The sequence below is a fragment of the Carlito syrichta genome, unplaced genomic scaffold, assembly GCF_000164805.1.
Source record: "Carlito syrichta isolate Samal-C Ts95f unplaced genomic scaffold, Tarsius_syrichta-2.0.1 Scaffold303978, whole genome shotgun sequence".
In the NCBI taxonomy this organism is placed as follows: Eukaryota; Metazoa; Chordata; class Mammalia; order Primates; family Tarsiidae; genus Carlito; species Carlito syrichta.
The window spans coordinates 52,751-74,837 of NW_007248074.1; the positions used below are offsets into that span (position 1 = coordinate 52,751).

The 22,087-nt window shown below is 34.6% G+C and overlaps 1 protein-coding gene across 1 annotated transcript; it reads right to left on the minus strand.

Annotated features, from left to right (window-relative positions):
• Positions 1-226: 226 nt before the first annotated feature.
• RNF180 (ring finger protein 180) lies at positions 227-18,022 on the minus strand. Its single transcript, XM_008059239.1, has 4 exons — positions 17,888-18,022; positions 6,016-6,111; positions 3,666-4,625; positions 227-542 (listed from the first exon to the last, which is right to left on the minus strand). The coding sequence occupies exons 1-4, from the start codon at positions 18,020-18,022 to the stop codon at positions 366-368; spliced, it is 1,368 nt and encodes a 455-aa protein (XP_008057430.1). The 3' UTR covers positions 227-365.
• Positions 18,023-22,087: the final 4,065 nt, after the last annotated feature.

Below are 22,087 nucleotides of genomic sequence, written 5' to 3' on the forward strand. Positions count from 1 at the left end.
TCTATGTTTTAAAAAAATGAAACAAACAAAAAAGCCCCAAAAAATCACTTTTTGAGAAATAGACATCATCAAAATTAAACATGTTTGCTCAGCAGGAAAAAAATTCTTAAGAGAATAAAACGGCTACAGATTTACAAATCATCTAGCCAGTGAAGGACTTGTAGCCAAAGTATATAAAGAAGTCTCAAAACTCAACAGGAAGAAAATAACCCAATTAAAAAGTGAGCAAAATATGGGAATCGACACTTTCCCAAATTATGTATACAAATGGAAAATAACCACATAAAAAATGCTCAACATCATTAGGGAAGTGCAAATTAAAACCATAATGTGACACCATTGCGTATCTATTTGAATGGTTGAAATTAAAGAAACATGGAGACCATGAGGTGCTTGCTTTCAAAGATCCACAGCAAATGGAATTCTTCGCTGTGTGGAATGCAAAGTGGAACAGTCATTCTGGAAAACAATTTGACAGTTTCTAATATAATTAAACATATACTTACCACATGATTCAGCAATCCTATTCCTGGATATTTTCCCTAAAGAAATAAAAATTTAGATTCACACAAAATATGTATATGAATGTCTATAACAGTTCTATTCATAATTGCTGAAATCCTGGAAAAACCCACCTCTCCTTCAAAAGTTGAATGGATAAGCTATGGTTCAGTTATACAATGGAATACCACTGAACAATAAAAAAGAATAAACTATACATATATACAACAACTTGGATGACTCTCACAGGCAATTTTGCTGAGTAAAGGGAGTCAGGATCAAAAGGTTACATACTAGTACTATATGATTCTATTTTTAGAACATTATTATTTTATAACATTATTAAAAAGGCAAAACTAAAGTAATGAAGAATAGATCAGTGACTTTCAGGTATTAGAGATGGGATTAGGGTATGATTATAAAGGTATATAACACAAGAAAGTTTGAGGGATCATGGAACTGTTCTGTAACCCTACTGTGGTGGTCATTACATGAACACATACATGTATTTAAATCATAGAGCCATATGACAAGAATAAATAATTTACTGCATGATAACTAAAAAATAAAAATAAAATAAAAAAGATTATGCTGGATAAAAAAGAGGTTTTACTGGTTAAATGCAGCTCAGTGCTATGTCTTTTTCCAAAGCAGATATTCAATTAACATTTGCCGAACACTGAAAACTGGCTGTAATTTCTTCTTCAACATCAATCTCATTCATATCCCTAAGATTCAAATATTTAAATAACTTTTTGTAGTGTCATTAACACTTCCTGTCATAGTATAGATCACCAAAAGATGTCCAGCTTACAAAAAAATTCATTTAAAATGTCAAGTAAAAGTCAGAAATCCAGATTTTCCAATCATTTTAAACACTTAAAAAAGTAGTCATTAAGAATAATAATTTTTACTTTATGTATTGCATATATAATTACCTCATTTAAAAAGGGCAACATCTCTATTGAAGTAGAGCATTTAATGAATGTTTACATAATTAATTAATCCTTACTAAAAATGGAACACAATTATGCCATTAACTTACCTCAAATACTAACTCTTTTTAGGATTTGCTTGAATTATCAAGACAGACTTTAAAAAAATATGATTACTCATTCTGGCTCTAACCATTATGCGTACTCACATCACCAACTCACAAAAGCTCTATGTTAATGTACTCCTTTAAGTTTTCTTTGCTAAAGAGACATTGGGCATTTGTTTGCCTGTAGATCTTGTATGACTAATCAAACTTATTAGGATCTTGCCACGTCACTCTCTACAGACCTGGAACAACAGGTCTAAGACTCACTGAATGTGATAAATTAGCTAAGTACACTAGTCAAATCCTGTGTGTGTAAATGAATAAAAATAACTTCATCTATACAATAACAACACAAAAAACCCTTAACATTTTACTTACTTTGCTCTATGCTGTGTAAAATAGAGTATTCTTATACTGGAAAATAATTAATAATATAGCTGAGATTTTCAAAAGAAAAGCACCTATCCCGAGTTAAACACATTTTTAAAATTACAAAGATGTTAATCTGAATTTGTTTACAGTACAAAGCAAGTATAATTTTAGAAGCCCTCCACAGTAAATTAAATGTCTTTAAGGTATTCTTTCTGAATATTCACTTAACATATGATCACCTCCAATTTACCTAGGTATCAATCCAATAGTTAATAAAAAATTTGAATTTTACAGCTTTAGTAAGTTAAAGTATGAAGCATATTATAATGATGCTAAAATACATTCCTTTTTTGCTTTCCATAGTACAGCAGTCTCCAATCTTTTTGGCATCAGGGACAGATTTCGGGAAGACAATTTTCCCACAGAACAGGATGTATATATGGGGAGGGAGACCACCAGGCATTACATTCTGATAAGGAGCATGCAACCTAGATCTCTGGCATGCACAGTTCATAATAGAGTCCCTGCTCCTATGAGAATCTAATGCCCTTGCTAATTGGGCAGCAGGTGGAGCTCAGCTCACTCGCTGCTCATGTCCTGCTGTGTGGCCCCGTTCCTAACAGGTCATGGATCCATACCCTAGTTCATGGCCCGGGGATTGGGGACCCCGTCATAGTATATACTCTGATGTTGCATTACATTATCACTTGCAAATGAACCACACGGGAAAGCCTTTATTAGGAACCAGTCAAAAATATAATTTAAAAAAACCTACTGTAACAATTATACTATGTAACTGAAAGATGAAAAAAATCAACTACTCTGAAGTTATCAATACTGTAATTTTATTTTATTGAGTCTATGAGTAGGCTGTTAGGTCATAATGTGTTCACTTAGCTGTTTTTAAAAGAATAAACTATTACATGAAATTTCAGTTTTCTCTATTTTAGTTCTGAGAACACTGTTAATATTCAACACACTGATTAAGACATTATTATGAATAAGTAAATAATAAAGACAATTTGCATTATAAAGTTTATTCAGAAATATATCAGGTCTCAAACTTCAAAATTTTCATAAGCTCCTCCATCCAATGGCTTTGTTAGTTTCCACAGCATCTATATTTATTGTTTCATCCCTTCCCACATCTTACTCTGGAGCATATTGTTATGGGCAATGAATTAGTTCAAATCTTAGAGATGCAGACTCTTCTACAAAATTACAGTAAGGGTAAATTACCCTTTAAATAATTTTCACAATTTAACACAGTTAATCATATCTGGATCATGTGGGTACATAATTGAATCTGGCTTCTTGAAATAACCGTTTAAGCTAAATGTGATGAAAAGTGAATGAATTTGTTGGATTTACTTAGAGAAATATTTTTTTCAACTTAACCTGAAATAAAATCACTGTAAAACAATCCTAACAATAAATTCAAGAAGTATGTTAACAAACAATCCTGTCCCAATATTATAAGATTAATGTTCCTCTAAAATATTACAGAATTTGGAAAAATTGCACAAAAGAGACTTTTTCTAAACATGGGTGAAGCATAGACAGCATTACACATGCTAATTATACCAGGATTGCTTATAGTGATTATTAAGTGTGTTTAGAGAAAATAAGCATTTCAAAATTATTAAAACCAAGTTTTTGTTATACAGACATTCAAAGTTAGCTCCACCCACTCCCCAAACCCCAATATTTATAATAGAGAATTTTTAGTGAAGTCTTTAAAAAAAATTACCTGCTTCTGTAGCCATCGCTCACGCCTTCGTTGTTTCCTTCTTAGATTCTTCAACTTGCTCCTTTCTCTCTTGTTGAGCCTCTGATTAATGGAGCCCAACGAAAAACTGGATGAGTGCAGGAAGTCCAGAGGGGAGAGGTGTTCTTCATGGTCGGAGGCCTCCAGCAGGCTCCTGCCAGCTGAGGGCAGGTCCATCAGGAAAGTCAGGTTGTTAGTATTAGCACGATCAGAGTACACTGAAGAAGCTTCTAGACCACACCGAAATTCTCCTAGTCTCTGTGTCTGGGTCTCACGGGGGGCAACTGAAAATCTTTGCAGCAGCATATTAGGATCAAAACTGGATGGATTCTGAAAGGAACAGCTATTTTTACTAGATTGTAAAGGCAAGTCTGAAAGGTCAATAGGCTGTGTTTCATTTATCCTGGAATAGGCAGCAGTCTTACTATGTATTTCATATAAAGTGGGTAATAAAGTCAGTTTCTCACTGATGCTCAGATCCAGACTATGTGATTTTCTGTGAAAAGCCCTCGTAGCACATCTGCCAGTCACAAGCTGGGGAACAAAAAGCTGGCATTTTGGTTCAGATGCTTTGAAGAGCAGTTTTTCATTCTTCATCTCAAAATATGTTGATCGCACCTCCAGGCAGAGTGCTTCTGTTAATCTTCCAGGGTCATTATTATTTTGGGCCATGTTTAGAAGTCCGTGATTTCTGTTTTTGGAGCCACCACCTGTCAGTAGAGTCTCCTTGTCACAACCTGACTGAACTCTAGGATGTGACAAGTATTTCAGCGATGGTCTCATTAGTCTGCTTGCCTGTGATGGCTGATAATCGGTCCGGCTCTTGGAGAGATGTACAGCTGCAAGCTGGCCACAGGAACATTTTGGAGTGCTGACAAAATTAAAGCCCCCTAAACGGGCCCCACAGAAAGGGCAATTCAGTTTTCCAACTGTCCACTGGGCCTACAGGTAATAAAGGAAAATAAAGACAGTGCTTTCATTGTAAAGTAACCAAAGAGAATGCTAAAAAAAAAAAAAAAAAAAAAACAAATAAAAAAAAACACTTGAACGTTCTCTATGCCACAGAAAAGGCTAGCTTTCTGTTTCTGATTAGTAGACAAAATAGCAAATGGAAACAAGCCTTCCAATAAACAGAGATAAGCAGCACCAAAGTTCTAGAATGATAACATAACACAAATCATGCCCATCCAAACAATACTCCTAAGAACTCCAAAAGACAGTCTTTTAAACAATAGGTTGAATATGGATACAGTGTGAACTAATGAAAAGAAAAATACACTATGGAACCAGGAAGCAAATCAGTCTACAGAGCTTAATTTGCAAGTAAAATCTCACAGAAAAGTGTCTGTTTTGATACACTTCTTGCATACCAAGCACTGTGGGAGGGAATTTCACCCAACCAACAGAATAAAGCCCTTCCTGGCTTTTTATATACAGCCAAAAGATATTGATTGCATACATCAGTGCATTTTCAATACTCAGATTGGAAATTAATAATGAACTGGCTTAAAATTAATTTTCAACAAAGATAGTGAAAAATCTGCAGAGACCTAAAATATTTTGTAAATTTCAGGACACTTACAAACAGTGCACTGGCATTTTCCCAGAAAATTGTTACAATGTGAGAAAGGATGTAAGGAATATCTATCAAATGTTATTTTTTTAACAAAAGGAGTAAGCTATTCAGTGGAAACATTATTATGTTTTTCCAAAATTGTATTACTTTTACTTTTCTAAGACAGGTTTTGAGTTGAGAAATAACTACAAGGTACATTCTTCCTCTTATAATATTTTATTAGGGAGCCTTTCAACTAGTATTTTCATTTTTATTACATCAATAAGAATCATTAATTACTCAATTTATTATGTATGTGTAAGTATATGTGTATGTGTGTAGATATGAATGATACATACAGAATAGTTCATTTATTCAACAGGCACTCTTCTAGCTGCTGAGGACATAGTAATAAAGATAATATAAAAGCCTCTGACTTAATGGAGTTATTCTAATGTGGGAGCCAGGCAACTGACAAGATAAGTTAAGCTATATATGTGAGGGGGTAAGTGCGTGTGTGTGCAAGTATGTATGATAATATATGCATTTATTTATATCATATATATCCATATATGTGTATAAGTAACATATAATTACTGTGTGTGTCTATGAAATAAAGACAGGTAGATAAAGCAGAGAAGGGAGAAAGGTAATGGGGATGAGGGGTAGTTGAAAGGCTAGTCAAGCAATGCAACCAATAAAAATAGCTCTAAAATGGGGACAGAAACATTCTAAAGATTGAATGTTCCTAATTTTACTCAGAAACTAAGAACTTACTTTTTGTATTAGGCAATTTATCCATTCTGGAAGGGCTTCTATATTCATGTGCCACACATGACAAATATTTTGAGTATCAACTGAATCATGTTTATCCTGTAAATAAAAATACATGATATTAGTAATTACCAGCTCAGAATTTATTTCACAACTTTTGCATTTAAGTAAAACTGAAACATACAAATTCAATTTTAGGTAGAAAGCAAACATATATCGTCCTCCTTTCTTCACTCCCATAAACAAATACAAGCCCACAAAGAAGAGAAAAATAATTTTTTCAGGAAATACCTACCTGTGATTTAAAACAAAAGAAAACAAAACCCTTCCACGTAATTGAGTTCGTCAAATAAAGTTTAAAATTTAGTACTTAGTTACTGAATAGACAAATCCAGTGCCTTATTCTTTTTTTTTCCCTTCTGTAAAATAGTACCATTCATGGCAACTTTCCCCAGCCTCCAAACTCTGATTCTATCTGAATTCTACTAAAAACAGAATAAAGAAGTTGCTATATTCTCTATCAAGATGCTAGATAAATGTGCAGGAATATGGGGGAGAGGAACAATGGGCTCAGGACATAATGCCCCAAAATATGTTCCCTTGGTACACTGAAAAACAGCAGAAGCAAGAAAGCCTCTCTGACACTCCGCCTACCTTTTTCCCTGAAGCAGGTGAAAAACCTAGGAAGGATTTCTGGATCTCCCCTAAAGTAGGTTATAGAACTCTTATACAAGAAGAAATGGTATGTATCTTCAAAACTGCAGTTGAAGCTGGCTTTCTAAAAAGTTTACCAATTCATCTGACAAACTGGGCAGGGTCGGAGGGGAGGTGTACTTCAGTGCAGGTCTGAACAGAGACAAGCATATGACAGAGTAATAGATATTTGGAAAAGTAAATCTTCAGTTTTAGCAAGAGAAGAAAAACTAACTCACAATCTGTTTCACTGGCTCAGCAGAAAGAAAACTGCATGAAAGCAAGCAAACACCCTTGGATTCTTTTTCCTAAACCCATAACATAATACATATATTAATAGATGCTATATTTGCCATGTAGAAGGATAAATTCTGGTATGTTCAATCATTGATAATTCTAGGGACTTCAAACTTTAATTATTCTAAGAAATCTGTGAGTGCCAGTTTCTACAGAGTTTGAGAGAGAACAGCAACACTCTAGTAAGTTCAGTTTTCTTTTGATTGGCACTAATGAAAATAATCTAATCAAGATCATGACCTCTGTGAAAGGTTGTCTTAGAAGAGTATTTCCCGCCCGCGGGTTCGAGACCTGCCTGGGCAGCGAGACCTCATCTCTACAGTAAATAAATAAATCAAAAAATCAGCCGGGCGTGGTAGCGCATGCCTGTAATTCCGGCTACTCGGAAGGCTGAGGTGGAAGGATCTCTGGAGCCCAGCAGGTCGAGGCTGCGGTGGCCGGGAGCGGCCACTGCACTCCAGTCTGGGCGACAGAGTGAGACTCCAACTCAAAAAATAATAATAATAAATAAATAAAAAGAGTATTTCCCAAAATGAGGTCCCTAGATCACCAGCATTAGAGATACCTAGAGTTCCTACTTAAAATGTATACTCTTGGGCCACACTCCAGAGTGACTACACTCTAAATAAATTCCTACTTATAATTTTCTTATACATCTTTTTTTTTAGACTTGGAGTTTGTGTACTTTTGTCAACTGCCTTTTCCAACATTTTAAGTTTGAACAGTGATTAATTTGCAATAACAATTTAGTCATTACTGGTCATTCTCTCTAACTCATATAAATAAATTAGAATGACTTGGACAAAAAACTAAACTGAAGATCCTCTATTCTGTCAAGAAGTTGTGAAAGGTAGCTTCAAAGTAGAATACACACCAGGGGCGCTGTGGCTCAAGCCTATAATCCTAGCACTTTGGGAGGCCAAGGTGAGCAGATTGCCTGAACCCACAGGTTCAAGAACAGCCTGGGCAACTTGGCAAGACTTCATCTCTACATTATATCAAAAAATCAGCCGGACGTGGTAGCACATGCCTGTAGTTCCGGCTACTTGGATGTCTGAGGTGGAAGGATCGCCTGAGCCCAGCAGGTCGATGCTGGGGTGGCCGTGAGTGTGCTATTGCACTCCAGCCTGGGTGATGGAGTGAGACCCCAACTCAAAAAATAAATTAATAATAAAAACCATTTCTTTAAAAAAGTAAAAAAGTAGAATACACTAGCAAAAGATGTAAAGAGTCTGCAGTCATTTAATTAAAAATATATAATGTATCTAAATGATTATGTTGCTCCAGATTTTAAATATTACTCTATTTCATGTTAATAGTTTTAGTATTATCATGGTTATTTTTTCTATATCCCAACAATTAAAATATAACTTAATTTTGTTTATGCTCATAATACATGATGCTGTTTTTCATTCTAGAAATAATCTTTTATTTCCTGAAAATATCTAGTTGAAATACTAAAGATCTTTCTTGCTTCAGTTCCCAGGTCCAAACCCCATTAGTGGGAAAGCTCCAGGGGGCACGCACTTCGTTTTTTTGTCCCTTCAGATCATAAAACAGTGCTTGAAATATAATAGGTACTTTAAAATGCTGAGTGAATAAAAGATGCCTATTCTGTATAAAATTCTGTATTTTTTTTCACTGTAATCTTCCCTAGCCCCTTTGATTTTTAAGGAATTTTCTTCTATTGAAGACTATTAAAAATGTGCATTGATGACAGTGTGCTTATTTTTCTTTATGTATTGTTAGAATTGTCAAGTAAGTTAATGGCAATTAACCTATCAATATTTATTGAGTGATTACTAAATATAGTGTTGACCACATAAAGCAAGTAGAGAGACATACTTATTAATATGCCAAGGACTACGCTGAGTGCCTTACTTTTCAGTATGCACACTTCATTATTTCATTTAATCAAATAACTTGCTCATGATATTTAATAATATAACATTGATCATAACACTAAAAAACCAAAATCCACTATAAATTATAGAATTCTTTTGTCTTCTAGGTGGCAAATATAATAGCATCCATTAATATATGTATAATATAATATATTTATCATGGGTTTAGAAAAAAAGAATCTAAAGGTGTTTGCTTGCTGTCATGTAATTTTCTTGCTGCTGAATCACTGGGGAGAAATTGTGACTTTCCATGCTATTCTTTGAAGATAAACACTGTAGTCATAGTGGTAAGTAGGTATAGGAAGTTTTAAAATGTACTTATTTTTACTAAGTAACAAGCATTTTTGTTGTGCTTACAATGCCCCAGGCACTGTCTTGAGAGTTTTTACTTCCTTACAGATAAGAAAACTTATATAAGAAATAATAAATACCTTTTAAGTAACCTGTCAAGGTCACATAAAGTAGTAAGGCAAGGATTTCCATCCAGGCAGTCCTTGTTCAGAATTCATGTCCTTAGCCAGTAAGCTTCCTTTGTTACTTCTTATACCATATAAATGCTACAGTGTTTAGGACAATAAACTTTCTAACATCTCTAGCCTGAGTATGTTTTAAGGCATGACACTGTTATTCTTCCCTAAGCTTACAAAACAACAAAAACTAAAACCGAGGAATAAATTGTTTTGAAATTAACCTAAATAATTTCTGTAGAAAGAAGTAGGTTTAGAAAAAAATCCCACAGCTGATTCTGCTGTTCAGTTTCTCAATCCAACCTCCTTCATTTGAGAACTATTAACATAGAGCAAGTATACAGTTTTCTCTAAACAGCTAAAAGTTGAAGCATTCTTTCATGCCTTTTCCCACGCCACCCAAAATAAAAGGGAAATCAGTTACGGCAACTGACACAGGTGAGAGGAACATAAAAGACTGGGTTGAGCATTACAAATGAGACTGCCAATTACTTTTGCCTGTATTTACAAATGCACAGTCTTAGAAAAATACATGATATCTATTATAATTTATTACTAATACGATTTTAAGGCAAAAAAGGGTATACCAACGATTATATCTCTAAGTCTTAAGTCACACAAATATATATATATGTGTATATGTATGTATGTATGTGTGTATGTGTGTATGCGTGTATTAGATAAAACAAGCTATAAGGGACATATTTTAAGACGAATGAGGAAACTAGGAACAATCTGATTTGAGGAATGTAAAGCCTTTAATGTACTGGCAAAAGGGGTTTTCTCCTAGGAAAAATCAGATTGGAAATCAGAACAACTGCTGCACCAGGATTTATATGTCAACCTGATCACATGGGAGAAGAAGGGAAGGAAGGGAGAGAGAGCAACTAACAGCCAATTTCACATAATGCTGTGGGAAAGATGTTGACAAAACTGTTTCATGAAATAATTTTTTCAAGCAGCAGGGGGAGCTCATGTACTGTTATTTTGTTTTATTCTTTAAGGATAGGGAAAGTTCACAGTTGCTGTCTAGATTATTTTATTTCAAAAGCACAAATTTCATACATTACCCTTCTTATCATTATATGATCTTAAATATTTTTAATTAAGTGTAAAATGTTGATAAACAATTTATTATATAATATTTTGAAAGATGTTGAATACTTGGCATTTTTAATGTAAGCAATAACGTTCCCTCAGCTAATTCTTTAAACATGAGCCACTACATTACTTAAATACTGCAGCTAGACACCACAGTAAAAATGTTATGTATCAAAATGTCATTTAGACTAACATTATTCATTAAATATGTAAAGAGTTACAAATGTAAAGGAACCAAAATTATATTGAACTACCTGGTTTTTCTATTCGTACTCAGAAGAAGGTATTTCAAGGTGAAAAAAATTTTTTTAATCAAAAGGTCACAATGAATTGAAAAATTGGAAAGCCTTACTTAAAAGTCAACAAGCTACCTCAATTCCTGATACTGTTCTAATTCACTAATCAATATTATCTTTTTAAACTTCAAAGGCCATGTCTCCCCCATCTCACTGAGTTCCCAGCAGTTAGGATAAAGATCAAAGTCTTTACTTTGACTTATGAGATCACAAATGATCTGCCCAAAATCTATCTTTCTAGCCTCAAATCTTGCCAAACTTCCTCTTGGCCTCTGAACACCAACCATGGAAATCTCTTTGAATTCTGTGAATCCACCACAGGGCCTTTGAACATGCTGGTCCTGAAGCTTGGTATGTTCTCCCACCTGTACCATCCTCACTTATCCATTATACCTTTACACAAGTCATTTCCTCAGAAAAGCCTTATAGCTAGGTCTAGTACCTTGTCTATATTGTACTCTTATGGATTTTCTATGCTTTTCCTTTTTTGCTACTTTTACAGCTAATAATTTATATTGATATGATTAGCCAATATTTAATATATGAATGGTCGATATTATATTAAATTACTTTAATGTTAAATTATAAATATATTATACTATTAGTATACTCAATCATAATACATTTATAATTATGTTATAATATAATCACAATTGATTATATTAGTATAATATTAAATTATAAACCCCGAAAACTTCACAAGGACAGACCATCATTCTTCTGCTCATCTTTGAATATTCAGTGCATATTATAGGCCTGAAGTGTTTTAGTCTGCTCCAGATGCCATAACAAAATACCATAGACTAAATGGTTTCAACAACAGAAATTTACATTCTCACAGTTGTGAAGACTGAAAGTCTAAAACCAGGTGCCAGCATGTTCAGGTCTAGTGAGGGTCCTCTTCCTAGCTTACAGACAGCCACCTTCTCACTATGTCCGCACATGATCTCTCTCTCTCTCTTTTGTTTTTTTACAGGGCCATGGGGCTCGTGAATGAAGGCCCCACACTTATGACCTATTTAACCTTAATTAACTCCTAAAGACTCTATCTCCAGATACAGTCACATTGTGGCTTCAAAATACGCATTTGGGGGGTCACATAATTCAGTCCATACCATAGATCTTTCTACAACATTCAACACTAATAACCAACCTTTTTCTGGAAGATATTCATCCCTTGATTTCCATAACACTGTATGCTAATTTTCAGGCTTATTTTTTTTTCACTCTTTTTTCCCCCTTTGTGAGCGTCTGTTTTTCTGTCTATCCTATAAATGTTCCCAAGCCCTCTTCTCTCTCACTTCATTCACACACTCCATAGTAATCTCATTTACTATCCACTTTTACTCACTACTTATATGCTGATGACTCCCAAATTCACACTTTTAGTTCAGATTTGTGTTCTGAATCCCATATTCATAGAACCAACAGCCTCTTAAAATATTTGAATGTTCTACAGGCAACATAACTTGGCATGCTCAAAAGGGCAACAAAACTGGCTAAAACTAATGACACAACTCCGCATCACAGATTGCACAGAGACAAAGTCTGTTATTTTATTTTTATATTTTTAAAGTTTTTATTATTATTATTCTGCTTTTGGTTTTGGTTATTGTCTATATTTTATGTATCTCAGGCTCGAAAGCAAAATAGAAGTCCCCTTTCCTCCCCGTGGAAGTTATAGTTTGTCTCAAAACTCCATTCTAAATTCCCTGTCTCATGACTTACTACCTGCCAGAGGCTGGAAAACTAAAGCTCAAATGTCCTAGATTCCCTTACAGCTCAAGTTCCACACCAAACTAACTGTGACCAAGCTGATATAACCACTTGACATTACAAAAACAGAACTGACAGCTGTGTTTGTGCTGTTTCTTGTAGCAGTCTTGGTTTTGGAGGTACTTGGTCATTCAGCAGCAAAGGGTCACAGCTATTCTCATGGCCAGTTACTAGTTTTGTGAAGGCTGAGTGTGAGATGACCATTTCCTGGCAATGTTAGGGCTAAGGAAGTGTAGTCCTGGAGCCAACAGCTCTGGATACTGTTTCCTCAGTTTCCTGACACTCTGTGTTGTTCTGAGGGTCATTTTATGTCTGCCTGTGGGAGACAGGGGATAAAGCCCAGGGGCTTCCTCAGGGTAGATATAACCTAAGAAGGAACTCTCTACACAAAGGTAAGTTATAATCTCAGTATAAAGATGAATGAGAAATAAGCCTGTTGCTCAGAAGGACGTACAAGGAAACCTGCCTATTGGGGTATTTAGTAGAAGGAAAGGAAAAAAATCTTCACCTCACAGTATAGAAGAATTTCTATAGCAAAAAGTATAAAACAAAAGATTAATAAATTCATCCAAATTATCTTATGAATTTTATTCATCAAAAGGTAGCAAAAGAATAAAATATAAGTTATATCAACTAGGAGAAGATATTTGTCATATAATATCCATCAAAGGATTAAAATTGAGACTACAAAAGAAACTCTGAAAATCAAAACAAAACAACCGAATAGAAAAACAGGCAAGAAAAAGATATTTTGCAGAAGATAGTTTACATACATTTTTGTTATAGTTTATGGCCTGTGAGAATGAAATGTTAAAGTTGGTGAAGATGTGGAATCATAGCAATGTTCAGCCACTGCTGGTAAAACTGTCATTTGAAAACAGCTTAGTTACTGTGACTGTAATAATAATAATAATAACAATAATAATAATATTAATAATAATAGCAGCTTAACATTGCCCAGTAAATTGAACATGTACATACCCTATGATGCTTCAACTCCATTTCTAGTAATATACACCTGTTGAAAGCTCAAAGCAGCACTGTTTGTAAGACAAAAACCTAGATAAAACTCAAATGTCTGTCAATAATAGAATGAATTATAAAGTACAATGTTGTAATACTGTAATACTATATAGAAGTAAAAATAAACTAAAGCTACACTCAGCATGGTGATATTGAATAAAAGCAGCAATTCTCAGGAGACTAATCACAGTGTAATTTCATTTACAAGAAGTTCAGAAACAAAACACATATTTTATCCATTTTTTACTGTATAGTAACTTTAATAGGTAATAAATCTAGATAATTTGATAGGTGGTAGATTTAGCATCCTTTCAGCATCGTATCTGATAAATTACTTTCGGGTTCCAATAATTTGTTTTATGGTTTCCTTTAATTAACAGATTCTTTTATGTTCATTTAAAATATTTTTATGAAGTGTACATTTATAAAATGTAAAATATGCTTTTATAAAGGAGATTTAAAGAAAAGCACTTAGCAATATACCCATTACCCAGATTAAGAAATACAGCATTAGCATTACTTTAGAAGCTTCCCTTAGAGTTACCCAATTATATAGTCACCCAGACTTAACCATGACATTGATTCCTTTGTCTTGTATTTAATAATTTGTATGTGCATGTTCTTTATTTTATATCTATTTTAGTATTTTTACATATAATTTTAAGTTACATATATAATTTTTATATAAATATATTTTCATTTTGTAAGATACTTTCAATAGTTTACATACATTTTTGTTATAGTTTATACCTATATATTTTACTGTATTTTATATACAAATCAATAGAAACAGAATTCAAACTGGTGGCTACTTGAAGATGGCAGCAGGACAAATGGGCATGAGTAAATTTTGTGAGGAAATGAAACTAGTTCAAAAAACTGTATTGCAATGGTAGTTACATAACTACAAAATCATTAGTGTATTCTAAAAATGGGTGAATTTTATGGTCTACAAATTGTACTTTAAAATACTGTAAAAAGATTATACATTATACACAAATAGATTATACATTCTCTTTCTCTCTCTCACACACACACAAACACTCACACACAAAAAAACTTCTTCGGGCTTCTGCACTAGACTGGAGTCCAGTCTCTTTCTTTCTCTCTCTCTCTCTCTCTCTCTCTCTCTCTCTCTCTCTCTCTCTCTCTCTCTCTCTCTCTCTCTCTCTCTCTCTCTCTCTCTCTCTCTTTCTTCTTCCCTCCAATCGCTGATGCCATCTCCACCTTTGGGGTACCCTGAACCCAGCTGGAGCTGGTCTCCGGCACCCAGGCGGGTCTCAAACCCGCGGGCTCAGGCAAAAGAAAAAAAAAAAAAGAAAAAAAAAACTTCTTCTGAGAAGTCTTCTGTGAGCAGCCCAGATAGAAGTTTGTTTACATTCCTCCGTTATAGTACTTATCGAATTATATACACTACCTTGGTTGGTCTATTTTCAACTGTAGTATAGAGCTTCCAAAGTCCAGAATATGTTTTTCAATTCTGTATCACTCTTCCAGTATCTATGCCAATACATCCTGGTGCATACTTAAAACTATTCTTGCTCATTAAATATTTGTTTAATGAATTAATGAGTGGGAGTTCTACAAATAAATAAAACAATCAGTTGCTCTATTAAGAAGATGTGAAACTGCATGATATCCTAAGGGAGGACCAAAGACAGAAAAGAAAGTGTGAAGGTTAAGAGCACCGGTTCTGGAGCCTTACTGCCAGTCTAATCACAGCTGTACTTGGGTAAATTACTTAACCTTCTATGCCTCAATTTCCTAATCTGTGAAATGGAAATGACAGATTGTCTTCCTTAGAGACTTACAGTAATAAATAAATAATATAAAAGTTTAAAATAGTGCTAACCAATAAGGACACAAAGGTACTAGCCATTAGCAATCACCAAGGAAATGCAAATTAAGACTATAATTATATGCTACTATACATCTATCAGAATGGCTAAAATTATAAAGACTGAAGATACTAAATACTGGCAAATACGTACAGCAACTGGAATACTCATGCATCACTACTGGAAGTGAAAACTCACTTTGAAAAACTACTAGCAGTTTCTAAAAAATTAAGTTCATATGCCCTATGATCCAATAATTTCATTTCTATGTACATATCAAAAATAAATAATAAAATATAAGCACAGAAAGACTTTTACAAAAATTTTGATAGCAATTTTATTCATAACTTAAAACTAGAATGAGTGCAAATGACTGTCAGCACAAAAATTGATAAATTATGGTATATTAATAAATGACATGTAATTCAGTAAAAAAACAAACTACTACATATGAAAAACATAAATGAATCTCTAAAATATTATGCTGAGGAAAATAAATCAGGCCCAAAAGAGTGCATGCTATCTTATTCCATTTGAATGAAGGTAAAGAACAGGCAAAACTAAACTAGGATGATAAGATATCAGTATAGTGGCTGCCTTGTGAGAGGCAGAACACTGCCTGAAGAACAGAAAGACAAAAATTCCTGGGATGATGAGAATGTTGTGTATCTTGATCTGACTCATAGCCGGGCTGATACAATTTATCACGTTGTATGCCTAAGTTTTTTTACTCTATGTAAATTATCCAATAAAATGCTCTTAGCATGAAAAGTTTGCAGGTTTTTCCCAATAAAAATGTTATTTCAAGTCATTTAAAAGTACCTGGCATATTGTAAATATCCAATGAAAGTTATCTACTATTATCAGGTCGGGTTGGCTAATTTGTTCAAGTGGAGAGGAAACAATCGTGATCAAGTATGCTGGAAGCAAAAAAGCAAAACAAATAAAAAACTGAGACAGTCTCTCAAAAAAGAGGGAAAAAACAGTCACATTCTCTGTTGAGTTCCGAATTCCCTCCAAAGTTCATGAATTACTTCCTAGTTTTTGATTCTTTGAAATGACATTTTTGATATTGCTCTTAGAGAAGTTTAGAATTTTGGGTTTTGCCGTTTCAAAAACAACATACAAGGAAGACCCCCTGAAAAAACAGAATTACTTTTTGGAGGGCAGGCCGTTGTAGTACAGGATTCCCCCACTAGGCTAGTGTTCTAAGAGCCCACCGGCATCAGTGTACAGCTACCACTGTTGTGAGAGGCTGCGTCTGGCTTCAGTGAATTTGTTTTGGAGATTCTTTCAACCCATTTGACCATTTCATGATGGGTGATTTGCTAGCATACCTGCCCATAATGCATTGAGTATTCAGCAGTTTTTTTTGTTGTTTTTTTTTTTACCAAAAAACAGCATGAACCTCATGTCACCACCTGCCCTATTCACCTGATTTTGCCCAGAGCAGCTTTTTTTTTGGTTTCTGAGATGAAAAGAATCCTCAGAGGGAGACATTTTGCCGATATGGAGGAGGTAAAACAAAGAAACGGCAGAAGTACTAAAAGGCATCAAAACTGACAACTTCAAAAATAGTTTTGAGCAGTGGAAAAAGTATCTTGATAGGAGCATTACATCAAACAGAGAGTACTTTGAAGGAGACTGAAGTTTAAACATGTAAGAATAAATACACAATTTTTTATAAATAAATTCCATTTTGAGGGTCTTCCCTTGTATATTTTTATCAGAATAACCAAACACTTTTAAATATTATTCAAGTTTTCCTATAGGTTCCTTTTTTTTTTTTTTTTTTTAGAATCAGAGACTCACTCTGTCACTCAGGCTGGAGTGTAGTGGCACGCATACGGCCATCCCAGCACTGACCTGCTGGGTTCAGATGATCCTTCTGCCTCAGCCTTCCAAGTAGCTGGAACTACAGGCAGGCGCTATCACACCTGGCTAATTTTTTTAATTTTATTGTAGAGATGAGGTCTTGCCAAGTTGCCCAGGCTGTTCTTGAGTCCTTGGGTTAGGCAATTCTTTTGCCTCGGCCTCCCAAAGTGCTGGAATTACAAGCTTGAGCCACCATGCCCAGTCAATTATACATAAACTTTCTTGTCAAGGCCCATAATGAATATTAAACAAAAAACAACTATATGACAAGTTTTCCATTTCTTACTAGGATTCTTAATTTAATTGTGTAGTAATCACTAAGGTTCATTCATGGTGGGGACTCAATACGTACCTTCAACGTATATCTATGATACTGCATTTAAAACATTAAGGTCATGTTAACATTACAGTTAAAGGTAAAATTACCTGTAACTGTGGAAGGTGGGATGCCTTTTGATTACTACTTTGGAATGTTTTCAGTGTGTCATGGAAAATTAGGTAAAAGCTTCATCAGGTATAAAGGGGAAAGTGTGCACATGCGTGGGTGTCCCCACAACATTCCTATAATAGGAAATTGTCTAAAGACTGAAGTTAGCTATACTCACCTTAACCACTTGATTCTCAAGAAATTTCATGAGACAACTGGAACTTGCTATATGTTTTCTACATTTCCAACAACGAAGAATACTTATTTCCTCTTGATTATGATTTTTGGTTCTCAATTCTTCACTTCTTTTCATCTGTGGGAATATTAATGCATTTTTAGAATATTAAATTGCCAGAGAAACTTGATTTTCTAAATTCTGAGCCTAGCAATAGCAGAGTGGAGCATAAAGAAGAACAATCATTTGTTGAGGTACTAGTTATCAAGTCTTAGGCTAGGAGCACCCTATAAACTATGCTGGGATTGAAAAATCCATTTAATTGTGACAATGACACATTATGTTAGTGACTACCAGCTTGCTTCCTTTTTGGAGAAAATTTTATGTCAACAGTTTTCTGTTTGTCTCTCACTAAAAGTGGTGAAAAGTAACTGCTCAAGAGTCAAGTCAGTAAGTGGTTTTTAAAGAGTCATCATAAGAAAACTACAAATATTTGTAAGTAGGATCTTTTGAATACCTACAACATTAAATTTTAAAAATAACAGGATTTATTGAGTTATAGTTAATTCTGTGATACTGGAAGTGCTTACTTTAAATTGATGGCAAAAAAATCCTTTATCCTGAGTATATTCATGTTTCTTTTATATTGTACTCACTGGAGCAGTTAACTATACTACATGTTGTGAGCTTGGTGATCAAACAAGATTCAGAGAATAGGCTCACTGATTCTTTAGTCTATTTTTAAACCTGAGATTTTATGTCTATATTTTGATTTAGATAAATTTGGGATAATTGTATATCCTGAAATCTAACTATATGCCAGACAATGAGTCAAACTCTGGGAACATGAAGATGAATAAAATGTATTTTCTCTCTTGGAGGTGCTCACTATGCCATCAACAGTTTTCTACCCTGTTACATTAGAATCACTTGGGAAACCTCAAAAAAGAGTGATACCTGGGCCTCACTCCTAGACATTTTGACTTATTCAGAAATGAAGATGGGGGTAGAAATTGTACTTTAAAAAATTCCTCAAGGGATTCTATAGTGTGGTCAGGGTAAAGATGGAGATGTACATATACAAACAAGTATATACAACAACTATAAAAACTTTAAGAGAGGGAACACTGATAGACTGTAACCAAGTTTAAAGGAGGGATTTAAGAAACTCTGGCTGGGAGGGCACAGCAAGTCCCTCTTGCGGTCAATCTAGTTTAGACCTTCAATCAGTAGGCTGCAGTTCTGTCTCTGATAATCTATCTTCAGAACCCATCTTAATCTAGTTAACCACTCTATTTAAACTACAAATTCAATGCTCAAACTCTCTTAATTTGCATATGTCCTACCTTCCTCTTTCTTCACTGTTGAAGCACTACCCTCCTTACTTAACTTCTTTAATGTTCTTCTTTCCTCTCTGTCGTTCTTAGCCTCTTTTATACTCATTTCCCTTTTAACCAGTAGTCCTCAACCAGGAGTGGGGACTAAAGGGAGGAGACATATCAGAATCATGTATAGAGAAAGTCTATTATCTGTTTGTGTCCCTCAACTCTGTGATACCTGCCCCACCCCAAAATTCTGTCATGCCTTCTTGGGATGCACCTATGTAGTAGCAAAACACCTGTAGAAGATTCTAGTGAGCCTTCACTGAAAACTGTTGAAAACTATACCCTCTCTCTATGTGACAAGTCTTCTATGGTAATGATTTTTTTGATCAATATATTTAGTTTTGATCTTGTTTAAAAGCTCTAGACCAGTATTTTCTTTTTAATTTTTTTTTTATTTTAAAAATGTGGGGTACAATTCAGGGTTAGGTATATTATGCGGGCACCCTTGTTGATGAGGTGTGGCCCCCTCCCCTGGCAGTTTCCCACTACTGCCAATCCCAACTCCCTCCCCTGGCAGTTTCCCACTACTGCCAATCCCTTTCTTATAGTATTATGATAATTGTTCAAGGTCTGCTTATCAGTGAGAACACGTGGTGCTCAGTTTTCTGTTTCTGTGATAGATCACTGAGTATGATAGACTCTAAATCCATTCAAGTTGCTGTGAATAGACCAATATTTTCAACCTCCAAATGCCAAGGGCACATTTCTAAAAGAATCTCCTTCAGAACATTTGTACTGACTACCTACTCTTTATAGATCTGTGCTATTCTATACTGTGGTCACTAACCAGGTTGTTATTGAATGCTTGAAATGCAGCTAACCTGAATTGAGATGTGCAGTAAGTATAAAATATACACCAGATTTTGAAGTCTCAGTAGATAACAAAAAGATTCAAGAATGATTTTTTTTTTGGTATGAATTAAGTGCATGATCACGACAATCATGGCTCACCACAGCCTCTACCTCCTGGGATGAGGGAATTCTTTTATCTCAGCATTCTGAATAGCTGGGACTACAGGTGTGTACTTCATGCCTAGCTAATTTTTTAATTTTAATTTTAATTTTTTATACAGACAAGCTTTCCACTATGTTTCCCAAGCTGGTCTTCAACTCCTGGGCTCAAGCAATCTGCCTACCTCTGCCTCTCAGAGTGCTGGGATTGCAGGCATGAGCCACCATACTTGGCTTCAAGAATCAGTTTGAATATACACAACATTTATCAATTAAGTTTGCGGTCTAGGCCACAGTTTGTAGTGTCCCCCAAACAATTATAATAACACCAAAGACCACTGATCACAGCTTGCCATAACAATGAATCATAATAATGAAAAAGTTTGAAGTGCTGCAAGAATTATCAAAATATGACACCGAGACATGAAATAAACACATACTGTCTGAAAAACAGTACTGACAGATATGCTCAATGGTTTCCACAAAACCCTCAATTTGTAAAAAATGCAATATGTGTGAAATGAAATAAAACAGAGTACACCTATCCTTTCTCTGACTTTCCACTTTCAAATTTTCTAGTCTCTCTTCCTATGGTATCATTTCTCTTTGGTCTGATTTCATGTTAAGAAATTGTTTCCATCATTTAAGGCTGAGCTCACATTTCTTTTGCACATGATTCCCAGGAAAATACAATTATTCTTTCCTTTGTGTTCCCACTTTTTACACACCTTTACAGTAGCACTCGTTATGCTGTAATATACTTATTTTTGTGCATGTGTATCTTACCAATTTAACTGTGAGCTCCTGAAAAGCACTGTACTCTACTCAACTCTGTACTCTTACAATCAACCATGGTACCTGGCACCAAAAAAATGCCCTCCACAAATATTCACTGAAATCAAATGAACAAGATAAAGCAGAACTCAGCTTACACAGCCTTTTCCCAATACTAAGTGTTAAGTATGTCTGGCCAACTAGTGGGACAAACAAAATAGAACTTCTTTTGCAATGAACTAGAGAAGAAATATAGCTAAGTTTATACCTATCTGAGTTTGAAAGAATGACTGAAAGCTATCCAACAGTGATCAACTTACAGGAGAACTGAGGTGGCTTCTGTCAGAAAACTCAAACTAAAAGAAGGGGGAATTCATGGTAAATCAGCCTATTGGCAAAATGGTAGTTTTTGGAACCCATTTGAATTCAGCACATTTGCTGGCTGCTAACTCAAATCCAAACCCAACTTAGCACCTTAGATGGTACCATGGGTTTTAGGAAGAGAGGGAAATAAATCAGGAAATAAATAAAAAGACTGTTTTCTCAAGTCTTTGACTTGTGGTATCTAAACAATTTTAGGTAACCTATGCCACATGGATTTAAAACTTTAAGGGCTTTAGCAGCAACCAAAAAACTATTGAAGCAAGCAGAGGAATAAAGACAAGGTGATCTTGGGAAACAGTACAATATAACATGGATATGAACTTATTGCTGAGTATATTTGAGATGCCCCACAATGCTCAGAAATACTAGGATTCTGCTGGGGTTTGAATTCAGAGTCAACAGATGAGAATAACAAACAGTAAGATTATGTTATTAATATTCATATGACTGCCATAGAACTTACAGACTAATAAGGCCTGAGAAATTCAGGTATTTTAGTTTTTACTTTCCTCCCAAATCCTCATCTCGTATTCCAGTTTTTATCAGACTTTGAGAACTGCTATTTTATTCAGAATAACTGTCTCAAAAATGTTGTCTGTGAAAATCTTATTTCCCAATAACATCCTTTAAAATATTTAGAAAGGATGTGTAAGTCCCTGTTAGAAACATATTTGTGATGTATTAGGTTGAATTTTCTATAATACTATAC

Excerpts from the sequence above, each read along its gene's own strand:
- RNF180 (XM_008059239.1), bottom strand. The coding sequence starts at position 18,022 with ATGAAAAGAAGTGAAGAATTGAGAACCAAAAATCATAATCAAGAGGAA. Across the intron at positions 6,112-17,887 it reads TTGAGAATCAAGTGGTTAAG|GATAAACATGATTCAGTTGA; the intron begins GTGAGTATAGCT and ends TTTTATTTACAG. Across the intron at positions 543-3,665 it reads AGCGATGGCTACAGAAGCAG|GGAAAATATCCAGGAATAGG; the intron begins GTAATTTTTTTT and ends TTATTTCTTTAG.